General features: G+C 34.1%; 1 protein-coding gene across 8 annotated transcripts; it reads right to left on the reverse strand.

Annotated features, from left to right (window-relative positions):
* Positions 1–3,607: 3,607 nt before the first annotated feature.
* Positions 3,608–11,664, reverse strand: FRO6 (ferric reduction oxidase 6). 8 transcript variants are annotated; one of them, XM_088851321.1, is made up of 10 exons: positions 11,608–11,664; positions 10,841–11,132; positions 10,656–10,746; positions 10,258–10,455; positions 9,128–9,362; positions 6,530–6,857; positions 6,010–6,283; positions 5,499–5,754; positions 4,937–5,357; positions 3,608–4,118 (listed from the first exon to the last, which is right to left on the reverse strand). In XM_088851321.1, exons 2-10 carry the CDS (start codon positions 11,070–11,072, stop codon positions 3,949–3,951), a joined length of 2,205 nt encoding a protein of 734 aa, XP_088707447.1. In that variant the 5' UTR covers positions 11,073–11,132; positions 11,608–11,664; the 3' UTR covers positions 3,608–3,948. The 8 variants fall into 8 exon arrangements, with proteins under 8 accessions (XP_088707447.1, XP_088707448.1, XP_088707452.1 ...); XM_088851322.1 differs by having other exon boundaries at positions 11,531–11,664; XM_088851326.1 differs by having other exon boundaries at positions 11,516–11,664.
* Positions 11,665–13,715: the final 2,051 nt, after the last annotated feature.

Here is a 13,715-nt window from a genome sequence, read left to right on the forward strand (position 1 = left end):
ACCTATGTACAACTGTTCCAACTCAAGACCATATGTCTGGTATGTTACAATTGAATAAAAATATGGATAAAATGTTAAATTCTCTCTCTCTCTCTCTCTCTACGTTGACAAATTTTCCTTTTAGATGTTTTAAAAATCACATATTTTCAGAAATTTTTTTTAACAAACCGATTATTTTGGGGAAAAAAAAAATGTGTTGTGGATTGAGCATTGCTAACTATGGGTGCAGTTATATTTGTTCATAAATAGAAGCATACTATTTTTTTCCTAAGCTACCTAGAACTACCTCTGTGTAGAGAGAGGGAGAGAAAATATATTGTAATGAGGTTTGACACATAATTTAGAGGTGGGATACGTCTATGGAGCCTTTGGGAAGTTAAGAGAGAGAGAGAGATTTTACAAAATCGCAAGAGAATTTTCATTTTGAACTAAAAAGGAAAATAGTATGAAAGGGCTGCAAATCTATTAAAATAAGTAAAGCCTTACCTCATAATTCGTCAAAATTGCAATTCAAGCATGGAAAAACCTTTACATAGATCATTTTGTCTTGCTTGAATATGATGGTTGTTGAAAAAATTAGGATTTTAAGCTTTAAAAATAGTATAAATTGTAACAAATTATTTAGATAATCTATTACGCCCTAAAAATAAATGTTTACAAAACCGTGAGATCGGTACCATCTTTTTAATTTAAAATTTTATTGTTGGTGTTAGAAATTGATTTTAGAGCCATTGTGGATATTTTTATTGTCGAAAGTACTTTTTCGACTGAAAGTTTGAAGTGAGGCACTCTTTTATGCTCAAGAAAAAAAAAATAAAATAATAATAATAATAAAAAAAGGCAAAAAGAAAAAATTGGAAGCGAAGCTAGACTTTGTACCTGGGTGTTTCATATTGGGAGGCAGTTATAAGGTGACCAAGCGATCCACCAGTTTTGGGTGGGAATATAAAAAAATATGGCGCTAAATTAGGTCCAAATTCGAACAAACTTTTTGAATTTTGGGGCTTGAGACCAACGTTTGTATAAAAATAAATAAATCAAATACTATACCTTGTACGTTGTAAAAAATATTGAACAAATAGCTTCTTATTATCTGAGTGCAAGATTTAAGTGTTAAATAACTAAAAAATTATTATAATTTTTAAAATAATAATCTAGTCATTTTTAGTTGGGACTTGGGACCCAAATTTTTAAAAAAAAAAAACAAATATTTTTCCTGAGGGAGTACATGTACAGTATCTTCTCGTGGATTCATGTTAGAAGCGCTCCAAAAAATGCAGAAGGCGTTTTTGTCACTTAACGTGGAACTATAATTTTCACGTGGATGCACGGAAGATACCGAGGAGAGGAGAAGTACACCTGGGCTGTTAAGCGGGTCGTGTCAACCCAATTGGTGCTTGGATTTGGGACCAAGATTTGGCAGGTCCGTCCGGGTTTAGATTTATGGATCCAACAGTCCGGTCGGGCTCGGGTTCATCTAGGACCTAACCTGTTATTTTCACTATATAAATAAAATATAGGAAAATTTACAGAAATAGCAATTATATTTTCTGATACTATAAAATACTTGAAACTTTCCGTCGTTAAACTTCATAAGATTTTTTGTTTACAAAAAGATGAAACTACTCATTTTTCGGTTTTTGAAAAACTAAATTTAGTATTTGTAATTGGGCATGTTAAAAATAAAAAATAAAAAAATAAAGTGCATATATAATACGGTACTTACTTCTATCATTATTATTCAAATAGTTTATTGGTAAAAGCATATGGTTTTTTTTTTAAAGTTTTGGTATCAAATCCTGCCTTTCTATGATGAAGCTTTTTTAAACATTAAAAAACATTTCCATAATGAAGCTTTTTTAAACATTTTAATAAAATAAAAAACATTATTTTTTATTGAAAGTGAAAAACCGAATTTTACTGATTATAACTTGGCATGTTAAAAAAATAAATAAAAAATAAAGTGTATATATAATACGATACTTACTTCTATCATTATTGTTTAAATAGTATATTGGTAAAAATATATGGGTTTTTTTTTAGAAGTTTTTGTATCAAATTCTGCCCATTCCATGATGAAGTTTTTTTAAACATTAAAAAACATTTTCATGATGAAGCTTTTTTAAACATTTTAATAAAATAAAAAACATTATTTTTATTGAAAAAATTAGATTGCGTATGGTGGGACTTGAACTCTTGACATGCATGTGCAGTGGCATGCATGATAACCGAAAAGCCATGCCCGTTCCATGATGGGTTTTTTTTTTTTTTAATAAAATAAAAAACATCCATCATTTATTGAAAAAAAATTAAAGTGTAGAGGCATGCATGATAACCAAAAAGCCAATTCAACCCCAAGTGTAAATATTGGGCATATGTAGTATTGATATTTAAAACATTCAATTGTTGAAATTCGGTCCTTTTTTGACAAATAAAAAAATAAACTAGAAAAGGTTTTTCAAAAACCAAAAATGGAAAATTTTGTCTTTTGAAAAAAAAAGTTTTATGATGCTTAAAAAAGAAATATATGTGTAATAATAGAAAGTTTCAGGTATTTTTGTAATAACAAAAAATATAACGGATATTTACATATTTTTTCCTAAAAAATATATAAAATTGGCACCTTAAAATATAGAATTAAGGTGCACATTTAAAATCATTCAAAAAAGGTTATTTTGACACTAGAAAAACATCTAATTGATCATCTCAACATATGTGTAGATATTGGAGAAGAAAAAGATTTAAAGTCCTAAAAATAGTACATTTTGCAACACATTATAAAGACCATCCATTTTCAAGATTTTCATGTATTTATAGATCTATTTGATTTGAACCATTTTTGGAGTTTAAAATTTTATAATTAGGGATAAAAATAGATTTTTGCACCATCCTAAGAATTCTCGACAACAAAATTGCATCTCATCATAAATTTCGGGGTGCAACTTAATTTGATTGTTTAATATTGCTACTATATGCAAACCACACCCTAATACAAAACATACTTTAATATTTTTTATTTTTAATCATTTACCCAAACCTGATGGGGTCCAAGTCAGGTCAAGGCCCAACCTTAGATTTGTCGGTTCGGGTCCGGGTAGGGCCTGATGCGGCTCCCCATTTACAGTTTACACCCCTGACTTTTATAATCTATTTATATGGAACTACGAATACATAGAAATATAAATAATAATTGGGAGAGAACCTATTTTCATGCAAATCTATTTCGTTTTTGTTTTGAGCACCTAGATGAGACCTAGCCATCTGATTTTTCGGAAAAAATAATTTATTAACACACAAATCTAAGTGGTTCATCTCTTTCTGTTTTTTGTTTAAATGTTAACTTTAGACAGTGAGAATAGAGCTCTATGATACTATGGCAACTCACCTCGAAAGCCTGTTCTCATGGTCTCCTTCAATCTGGTCTGGCCTATACCTTGCTACAGACCAGTCCACCCACATTATCATTTTCCTTTGAAAGTTATAAAAGCAAGCAAAGTAACAAAGTATCTGTTAAACTATGGCCCTATATGTTGGGAACTTGGTTCACATCCCCAATACATGCTACACCTACTTTGCGGGATTTAAGGAACTTGTGCTACACCTACTCTTTGAGGGATTTAAGTATCTTTCCACCCTTGCAATATTCACTTCAACTGTACAATGGAGAGCTTCAATTAATAACCAGGAGCTTACCTGCAAAAGAAAACTAACATCAAAGTGTCCATAGTGCATGGTTCTACGGCCATGAACTTCATACATATAGACCATTAATACCAAGCCTGCACTGAGGCACACAAGGATCCACCAACCCTTAAAACTCTACTTAGCTTTTCTTCTACTTTTTGCTGATTAACTGTACAAAGAGAGCTTCCCCTTTTCAAGGCTAAAATACCGCAACATATTGATGTGTATAAGCCTCGTTTAGACATACATTCACAAGTAGTGTATCTATAGTTCGAAGCTGTGGGTGTTGAAGTGGAGAATGGGTTGATTCCATCTGCGCATTATGTTTCGGGATCGGCACTGTGCAGCAACGGTGGATTCGAGGCTCGGAGGTCCACAAACCATTACACCTACATCCACATGTCCCCACTTCTCTATAACAGAATCAAGAATCCCTGCAAGTTATGAACGACAAATACAGAAAATGTAAAGATGACATGAAGTAAAAGAAGTACATAACTTCTTGAAATAATTCCATATATTGGCCATTTGAGAGTGTATTCACGACCTTTCCATTAAAACTTTCGTCAAGGAGAGCATTCTGTTCAGTATTCATTTACTAATGTGTGATTGCTAAAGGATTGTTATATTTCAGGAGTTCATGGTGAAGCCACAAGGAGAAATAGTCGATAATAGGAATAAGGAATTATACCGGGACTTGAAAAGAGGGAACATATCCATAGATTTAGGGAGGGGCAAGGGAATAACAGAACTTGGTCTCCTCATCACGAGATGTATAGGGCCAATAAAGGAAGACGTAGTTAGTGGAATAGCAGTGGTAAAAGTTGATCAATTGAGAATATGTGCGAGTTATTGGCAAAGAACCTCGTGTCTCAAAAACCTTGATGAAAGAGTGTATCAAAGAAATATTCATCAGCCAATATGCTATTGATATGATCATGTTGCAGATGTCAATCGTCTCACCTCCCAAAAACATCACAAAATGAATGAGTCCCTATTCTATCTCAAGCAATTCCTGTATGAGTGTTTGAACCAGTGTGATGAGACTAGGCCAAGTCGACTTGGACTCGGCCGAGTTACTCGACCTCGGTTTCTGGACCAGATGAGTATGTCCCAAGTATACTGCATACTTCCCTGGAAAATGGGAGGTGTACATTCTCTCTCTTAGAAAGTGAGAAAGCTCTCTCTCTCACTCTCTCTCTTTCTAAAATCACTTCAAACATAAAACTGACAGGAAAATAATCTATCATACCTTCAAAGTTCGGTCTGTGACCATATTGTATTGTGCTCAAATCTACGAGATCTCCCTCCTGTGTTTTGCCTGGTGCTGTCGGCTCACCATGGTGCTTTGACTCATCTGTTTCTTTTCCACCAGTACTATCTTTATTGTTTGCAACTCTTCTCTCCCAGTAATGCCACAATATAATTACAAGGCCCCCAAAAAGAGCAACACTAGCTACCATGCAAACAACAAGTAGAAGTCCTCTTAACCACCACATAGAAACATCGAGGGATCCTAACTGTCCCATCAAGATGATAAAACCAACCGTAGATACAGCCAAATACATCCCGGACCATATGGTATTCCCTGTGCCAACCAAGCTAGAAACATGATTCCCATGTATCTTTGGAAAATAAACTTGGTTTGTGATTTTGGAGAGATTGCCATCTTCCTGCATTCGAACAAATTTTCTAAGCTAGAAGTAAAAGATACAGATGAATAAGTGATATCACTCTCACATTTAATTAATGAAAATATCATGAAGAAATCACAGAGGGCAGATCTAATGCGAGAGGGAAGCTGCAAATTTTACCAATGCAGGTTCTGTTTCTTGGGTCACATAAATCTGAATATCTAGATTCAATAGATCAGAAAAGGATGGACAGATGGATTTGGCATCAACAGCAGAAAGAAGACAAAGCTCATCTGATCTTTTGATAGCCCAAACAATTAAAACATTTTTTACAGCACAAGGCCTTTTCTCCTCGATTCGGTGGAGAATGTCTCTTAAGACGGCCACAAAAGGTGAAATCCCAATGCCTCCAGCAACCAATATGATGTTTTCATAACTACAAGCAAATACCAAACTCAGAGGTCAAATTTTGATTCTCATGGTTAGTTTTTGAAGGATCACGTACAAGCAAGACATAGGACTTAGTTTGTCAAAAGAGAAATAGTTCAAAGCAATGAACAATTTATACAATAGTGATGAAAATTGCTTGAATTTCAAAGTCCACGTGCTACATAATATGATAAACTCTTAAAAAAACCAATATCCATAACCTCAATTAACAGTTACAAAGTCCAATTCAGAGAGTACTGACTTTAGGTGGTATGCTGATTCATGCCCGTATGGTCCCTCAACAGAAGCTGTCATCTTCACAGAATTCTGAAATGAAAGGCCCTTTCGAGATCTCTCTGCAGCATTTTCTATCGTGTCTCTTAACTTCTCGGTCCAGTCTCCGAGAACCTTTATAAGAACTGCCAGATGAAATCTACCATCCAAAGGACAAGATGAGACACTGAATGGATGCCACTGCAACCATGATAATTCCCGTATTTGAACAAAGATAAAGCTAAGAGCATTATATTGCAAGCCTGGAATACGAGAAACTCAAATTAGTCAGTAATTCAAATCAAAAGAACATTAGTACAAATCAAAATGAGACCTTAGTAACCTGCTTTCACAAAATAGTTACATATTTTTTGATAAACTGACTCAAATTGTAATATAAAGAATAAACAATCACTTACATATATATATATATATATATATATATATATATATATATATATATATATATATAGATATGTGAGAATAAGCTATCAAGGAACAGGCCATACTCTGTGGCTTTGATAGAATTAGTTCTACAGTCCCACATGGAAAGCATTTTGCTGAAAGGATGTCAACAGGAGTTTTCGATTGCCAAAACCTCAAAAACCGATCGAGAATGAAAAGAAAAATTGCTCCTGCTGCTATTGAGAAAATAGAGTCACCAACATGCAAAGCTAGGAAGACAACAAAAACCACATAGAGCTGATGGGTGTAGAAGAACAGCTCAAAATATGTCTTTCTCACTGGATGCAGTGATGTGACCCACATCAGTAAACCAGCCAAAAGACTTATTACACCTGGCAAATTTGCAATCCCAATATTTTTCCACTCTAAGATCTGCAAATGTGAACATAAGGAAATTAATGAAATACAATCAAGTGTTGATTTACATACAACTATCCTTTTGCTAAAAGAACTTCCAAGGTAATAAAAGACGAGAATCATCAATAAGAAGCCAAGAGACTTTTCTCATACTCAGAATCACCAATGACTCAGTGTATCAAAGTAAACAATTTTGGGTTTCATTATTTCTTACTACACTTTATTCTCAACATATTTATGTGCTTCTTTCCACGATAAAGTTAATGCAAAATTATTACTAGTGCCCAAAGCATATGTCTATCTTAGGTAGGAACGTCATATACCCTAAATAGTTAAAAAATGTTGCCGGTGAACTTTCAATTGAAGGACATCTTAAAACATTTATGTATATGACTGTTTTACCAGTGTTCTGGTGTTGCAACCACCAGACTGAGTTCAATCTGTGACCCCCTTAATTTACCCTCTCATGTAGTTTCCATTATAAAATACGATCCTGCACAAACACTTGTCTGATGTTTAAAAGAACAGACTGAGGGAAAAATCATCAAAAATAACAAAAAGGGCAATGCATCTTTTTGCTTTTTGAAATTTGTAAGGAGAGGTAAGCAATTGCTTCAGGCATCATATATAGTTAATTTTGATTTACAATAGACAAATAGTTGCTAATTACACAATGTGATGCTTCTTTCTGGCTGAAATATCTGCAACTGCAGAACACATCAAGATTGCAAACTACCTACAAAATTACATATTTATGTTCATCAACATATACACACACAAAAAGAAATCCATACATCTATGTGCATTCGAGCATGAAATTGTGTGTATTTCTATAAGCACAATCCATACCCACACCCTGATAGAAAAAACCAAATGCATTATTCCTATAGCAACCACGACTATTTCTATATTTGTATTTAAGGATCGTTGGCTATAATGATGTTTACCTAAAAGATAGAAAAGTGTGTGTCTATATATATATATATATATATGTATTAGTGTTTGAGGTTTAAGGGTCACAACTTGCAAATGATATGGAGAGTTTTACAGTCCTAGGATCCTCAAAGAGATTTCCTATCTCAATGGGAAGGAAAGGGCATCATCCCTATCAAGAATGAGAGAGGTTAATGCAAGTGTTTCAAAAATGATCGTGAAGATAGTTTTTCACTCTCTTAGAGGAATATGCATCAAACACCATATGATAGTTTTATGGGTTTCTATTTTTGTCTTGGTTTATATTTAGTTACAAGATAAAGTTCCAGTTTGATATCATGATAAAAGAGATGGAAAACACATGCATTTTTCTTTCTTACGTGCTTAATTCAATGGGCAGAAGTGGGCTTGTATTTGTAAGGAACAAACGACTTGTCTTTTTACATATTATAATATTCATATGACTTTCCTAAATGAATCTTCAATTCCTTTTTTTTCCCCATTTAATATCGAATAACCATCATGATGAGTAGATTTCACACTAAAGTACAAGCTTTAGGATACTACTCATTCTTTCATTTCCGTTTAAGAAAAAAATCTACTTAAATTATTGACGGGTAGTTGAGCCTTCACTATTTCACTGAAGATTACCTTGGTTAAATACTCAAGCCAAGCCATGCTAATGGATAGTAAATTGTATAAAATCAATAATACTTTACATCAAACTTATATGCCATCATACATTACAATAATTTCAGATCTTGATCATTATTCAAGTATTACATATAATTCATAGTTCATATAAATCATATATACCTTGAAACGCGGAACACGGTCTACCATGTTCGACTGTCACTAGAATGAAGGCGTTGGTAAACAAGCAATTTATTTGCATAGAAAAAATCCATACTGTAAATTTCGTAACAAACAACATTATAATACAGATTTAAAAATTATCAATAGATGATTAAGGCCATGATAATAAACCAAAAACAATCAATAGATGATTATATCCAATGTTCCAACCATATCTCCATATCTTCCACAAAAGCAACTTCGAACAACTTTGTTGATTCTTTTATAATAACTATCATATGTATATATATATATATATATATATATCTGGGCATGTGTGTGTGCATCAGGAAACCAAAAGACCAAGCATTACATGGCATTTCCCTTGACACGCTATCCCCACCCATAATTGATTTACAATGGAGGGAAGGGTTATTTTATGCTAGAAAATTAGGTGGTCGTTAATGCTAACAAAGTTTGCCACACTGGAAGTATGTAACATGCACAATCCATATAGAAGATAACCATTGAGGGCATAAGGTACTATTTTCACTCACTTCATGAATGAGATTCCCTTTTAGTGCCCATGCCACAACGTAACATAAGCCATGCGCTGTAAAGATTGCCATAGTCAGATGCCCAAGCCACACATGGTATTTAGTTGCATGTTCAAAAGGAATATCTATGAGGCGGAGAAGGCTTGATCCCCTTGCAATTGGGAGAAAGAGGAAAGCCAAAAGAAATAATCCAATCGATCCTAAACGAAGGCCTACAAACTCCAACATTAGATAGCTGCAAAATCAACAACGAACAAATTAGGTATAAGCAGTGTTTCAAAAATATGAAGAAAGCCAACCATCAGGGACTATAGGACTTCAGTTACACAACTTCTGATAAGAGTTCATAAAACGTTGCCAAGAAAGCATAAGAGAATTAGCCTAGAGGTGCTCAACTAGTTCAGAAGATCTCTTTAGGGAATATAAATAATACGGTTACAACTCAGTCGAACAAGATAAAGATTATTTTTTTCATATTTTTTATGTTATTTTATTTTGCGGAGTCGAAGATAAAAGTGCAATGAATCAAGTTGCATACAGAAATTCTAAATTCCGGAATGTAGAGCAAATATTGTTACAGCTCTAGCTATAACCAATCCAAGTTTCCATAGTTTTCCTGATTCAAATTTACTTACAGAAAAACAAAGACAGACACTAATAAATAATGACCACAAAAGTATGGCGTTGGAAGAGGCCATCAGTTCTCTGGTACGTGATAAATGTTGTTATGGAAACCATTCAATAGATGCAGCATACTTTCAATGCAAAAGATCCATCTTGAAAAGTGTCTCCATGAAAAGGCTCCAGAGCTCCTAACCAGCACAAGATTCCACAAGGCAGGCCTTCTATGGAGCTACTGAGCTACTCTATAAATCCATCTGGCTTCTAAAATTCAAATCAAAACAATGAAAAAGCAAAAGGTAAGAGAGAAAAAAAGAAAGCATAGAGAAGACCTTTGTCCATTACTATCACATCACACCAATGATATTATTCTAAAGATAATTCAATCAAAGGCACCATGTCTTTGCAAAATAACAAATCATCAAGACCAGGATAAAAACATAAAGGAAGCTCAGATTTAGAGGCAACACAAGAAAATTCGTAATGGGTTTTACCCATACTAGGATTACCTCTTCTCTTCTGTAGACACAGATAATTCAGATATTGTATGACTGTCTCTGATTATATAAGCAGATAAAGACCATAGCACATATGCAATGACCAACACTATCCCCACGAATTCTGCTGCAGAAACCACTCCAAAAGGCCCATCCACAATAACCGGGAATGTCCATAAATGGAAACTTGGGAAATTTCGTTTCTTCACCCTGATAGAGAATTGTGGAAAAAACAAAAAATCGCTATAAAGTGTACCAGAATAGCCAGATCATAGTTAATCCTAAACAGTGATTTCTAATAGAATCACGCTACTGCTCTGTTTCCAGCCATACAAAATCTTAATTTGTTAAGGTAGAGGCAAGGAAAAGGAGATCCAAAGTATATAGTCCATGGATAAAGAAAAGCATACCCAAGGTACTGTCTTGGGAAAATGGTAATGTATATCATCCCCAAAATGGCAACCAAAATAATTGGGGCACTGAATACAAGCAATATGCCTCCTGCTTATCCAAAAGATGAACATAAATAAGTAAAATTGGGCATATAATAAGGATTAATTGGAAATGTAAGAATATAAATTGGAAAGATACTAACCAGAGCTTTCAAAGACTGATTTGCGAGTAGCAAATATATATTTCAAGTAGAATCCTCGCACGAAATCACTAGGGAAGAGAAATATAACAGCAACCCAAGCTAAGAAGATGGCCCATAAGAAAATCTTGAACACACATTTCCCAATTGAGCTCAAAAGACCTGGCTTCTTAACACCATGGTCTATCCTTGCACCATCAGAAAGTAAAGGATCCTGAACTGTGTGCTCATCCATGGTGATCAAAACATTCAAAGGAAAACGTTCCTAGCCAGCAAGACCCTCAATGCTCAATCCCTGTATAAGGTCACTGTTAAATCCCATCTGTTATAAATAAGGTAATTTTCACTGTTCATAAAAGAAACAATGTATAACCAGGTAATAAGTCACAAAAGACTAATTGGCCAAATTGTAGGAGGAACCAAGCTTTGATCATATATTATTCTAACTAACGGAAAAAACTGTAGCTAATGCAATAAGTTCATAGTTGTTTCAGAACTAGAGATACCAACTTTATGAACTTGTTACCATTTATGTGAGGAACTCACAAGAAAAGGAAACGTTAGAAGACAGACCACCCAAAATAGATTGATTACAGAGAAGCAATACTATTTATAGGGGCCACACCCACAATTAGAATTACCAATAATTGATTAACTAGCGTGATGTTTTTACATTACAGTGAGAACAAATACATGGGAAACAATAATGACACTGAGGACAATATCCCATTAATGTTTCTGGAGAGGGAAAATGCAGAAAGGATTGCTGCCTTTTTAGTTTTTGTGGTTGCAAGGCTTTAACGGTTGTGTTTGCTAGCTTTTTCGATGAATGAAGAGAGGAGAAGGAGAGAGAGAGAGAAGGTCGTCATTAGTTATGGAAAGAGACATAGGGAGACGAAGAGCCATGAAAGATTTATGTGGGTGGTGGTTATTTGTAGTTTCCGTCGAGTGTTGATTGGGCAACGGGGAAGCAGGAAGGCCTCATGCCTCTTATCCTAATTTGCACCAACCACACCATGCTAAATAATCAAAAGCAAGACGAAGAGACAGAAACGAATCAACTTTTTTTCTCTATCTTCCAAAACAAACCAAGCCAAACCAAACCGAACCGCACCACACCACACCACAGACCTTTTTTCCTTTGATTAAACGCTTCCAGATTTTTAGGGAGAGAGACTTTTTTTCCTTTGTTTAAATGTTTGTAGATTTTTATAGAGAAAGTCGTACGAGGAAGACCGCCGGAGTTCGTACGGACAGTGACAAGTAATGACGTGGCGCTTTCTGAAACAGAGGACCAGCATCAATCCCTTGGCCATGAATACAAGCATGAGTTGTGCACGTGTGTAGGATTCGTTTCGGCCCTCTCCACCCCTCCCATTTTAGGCCTATATCCAACTCAAGATAATTGGAAATGAAATATTTATGTAGAATTATTAGTTATAAATATTTTATTTATTTATAAGGCGGGAGAATATGTCCGAATGAGTGAGCCGAGAGACTGTGTGACTTTTGTGTATGATGATGACTTACGGAGATCCCAAAACTTCATACATGTACCATCACACATCATGCATATCGATAAATCGTTCAAAAAAATCAGAAATCCACCTTTTAAGGTGAAGCGTATGTATGTGCGAGAGATGCCCCTATACGTATGTAACAATCTTAAACTTTATAAAAAATATATATATATATATAAATAATTCTTTATAGTGTGATGGTCCATATAAGTATTATGGTCCTTAGGGACAATAAATTGCTCTTTTTGTGCACAATAAATACTCAATCGAAGGGAAACAAATATCGTCTTGTGATAGCGCTCCTGCGTGTCCGAAAACAAAAATGGTTTGAATCCCCTGTTTTGGAAATTGTATCCCCATTCCTCCCAACCAAAATCCAATATGATATACATTTCCTATCACTAAAAAAAGAAAAAATTCATCTACTGACCATTGACTTGTTAAGACAGTTAGAATCTCTTCGGAAGACCTTATTGCCCTTTTGGTTGTCATGGTAGGCGCATGATATATATGTCGCACAAGCACCATTAATCGATTCAGATTAGAAGTGAAGAAATACACGATCATGATTGTATTTGATATTTGATATTTTATAAGTTTATATGAATTTTTGGAGGTGTGTGTGCGTCATACTTGGAAAAGCATAAGAAATACAAAAAATAATTTGAAAAATAAAGTTGGTTAATAAATAATGTTTTAATAGGTATTTTGATCAATTTATTTTTTATAAATTATTTATTTTATATTTTTTAGGAGGCCTGATTTACAACATTTAGACACCTTAAGTTTTCAATTAAATCTAGTATAAAAATATTTAAAATAAAATGCATCTTACAATTCCGGCTATTCATTTTCTTCCTTTCTAATTGGAACAATTGCGACGGTGCTCATGTTTTACACTTACCACCCATAGGAAAAATAATTACTTGGGAGGATTTTCTTGCTCTAGAATTTTTTAAACACATATTTGATTCGCCATATGAACAACCCGAAAAGAAAACATTCTTAAAAACCTAAAATTTAATCATCTATCAAATAGGCCGTCTGTACTCAATGCTGGAAGGGGTACTAACATTCTCTTTCAAAAGAATATTAGCAGTTGGGAGCTCAATTTTATTGAGAAATTTTTATCAAAATACATTTTATTTATCAATATTTTAACATATTGCCCATATCCCCTCTTCTAGGATCACGTGTGTTGTGATGGACTTTTTGAAATGAAATAAAAAACAGATAAAATATTAAAATATAGTTGAATCTTTGTGCATTTCTCTTTCTTTATTTATTTAATATCGCTCCTGCTTGGTTAAAACAAGCATTAAGATTCATCTTTCAAATTGCTTTGGGTGCCATTGGGA

This window comes from Amborella trichopoda, chromosome 11, assembly GCF_054954075.1.
Source record: "Amborella trichopoda isolate Santa Cruz 75 chromosome 11, AtrichopodaSantaCruz75HAP2 v2.0, whole genome shotgun sequence".
In the NCBI taxonomy this organism is placed as follows: Eukaryota; Viridiplantae; Streptophyta; class Magnoliopsida; order Amborellales; family Amborellaceae; genus Amborella; species Amborella trichopoda.

Excerpts from the sequence above, each read along its gene's own strand:
- FRO6 (XM_088851321.1), bottom strand. The coding sequence starts at position 11,072 with ATGGATGAGCACACAGTTCAGGATCCTTTACTTTCTGATGGTGCAAGG. Across the intron at positions 10,456-10,655 it reads TTCCCAAGACAGTACCTTGG|GGTGAAGAAACGAAATTTCC; the intron begins GTATGCTTTTCT and ends ATTCTCTATCAG. Across the intron at positions 5,358-5,498 it reads AAGAAACAGAACCTGCATTG|GAAGATGGCAATCTCTCCAA; the intron begins GTAAAATTTGCA and ends GTTCGAATGCAG.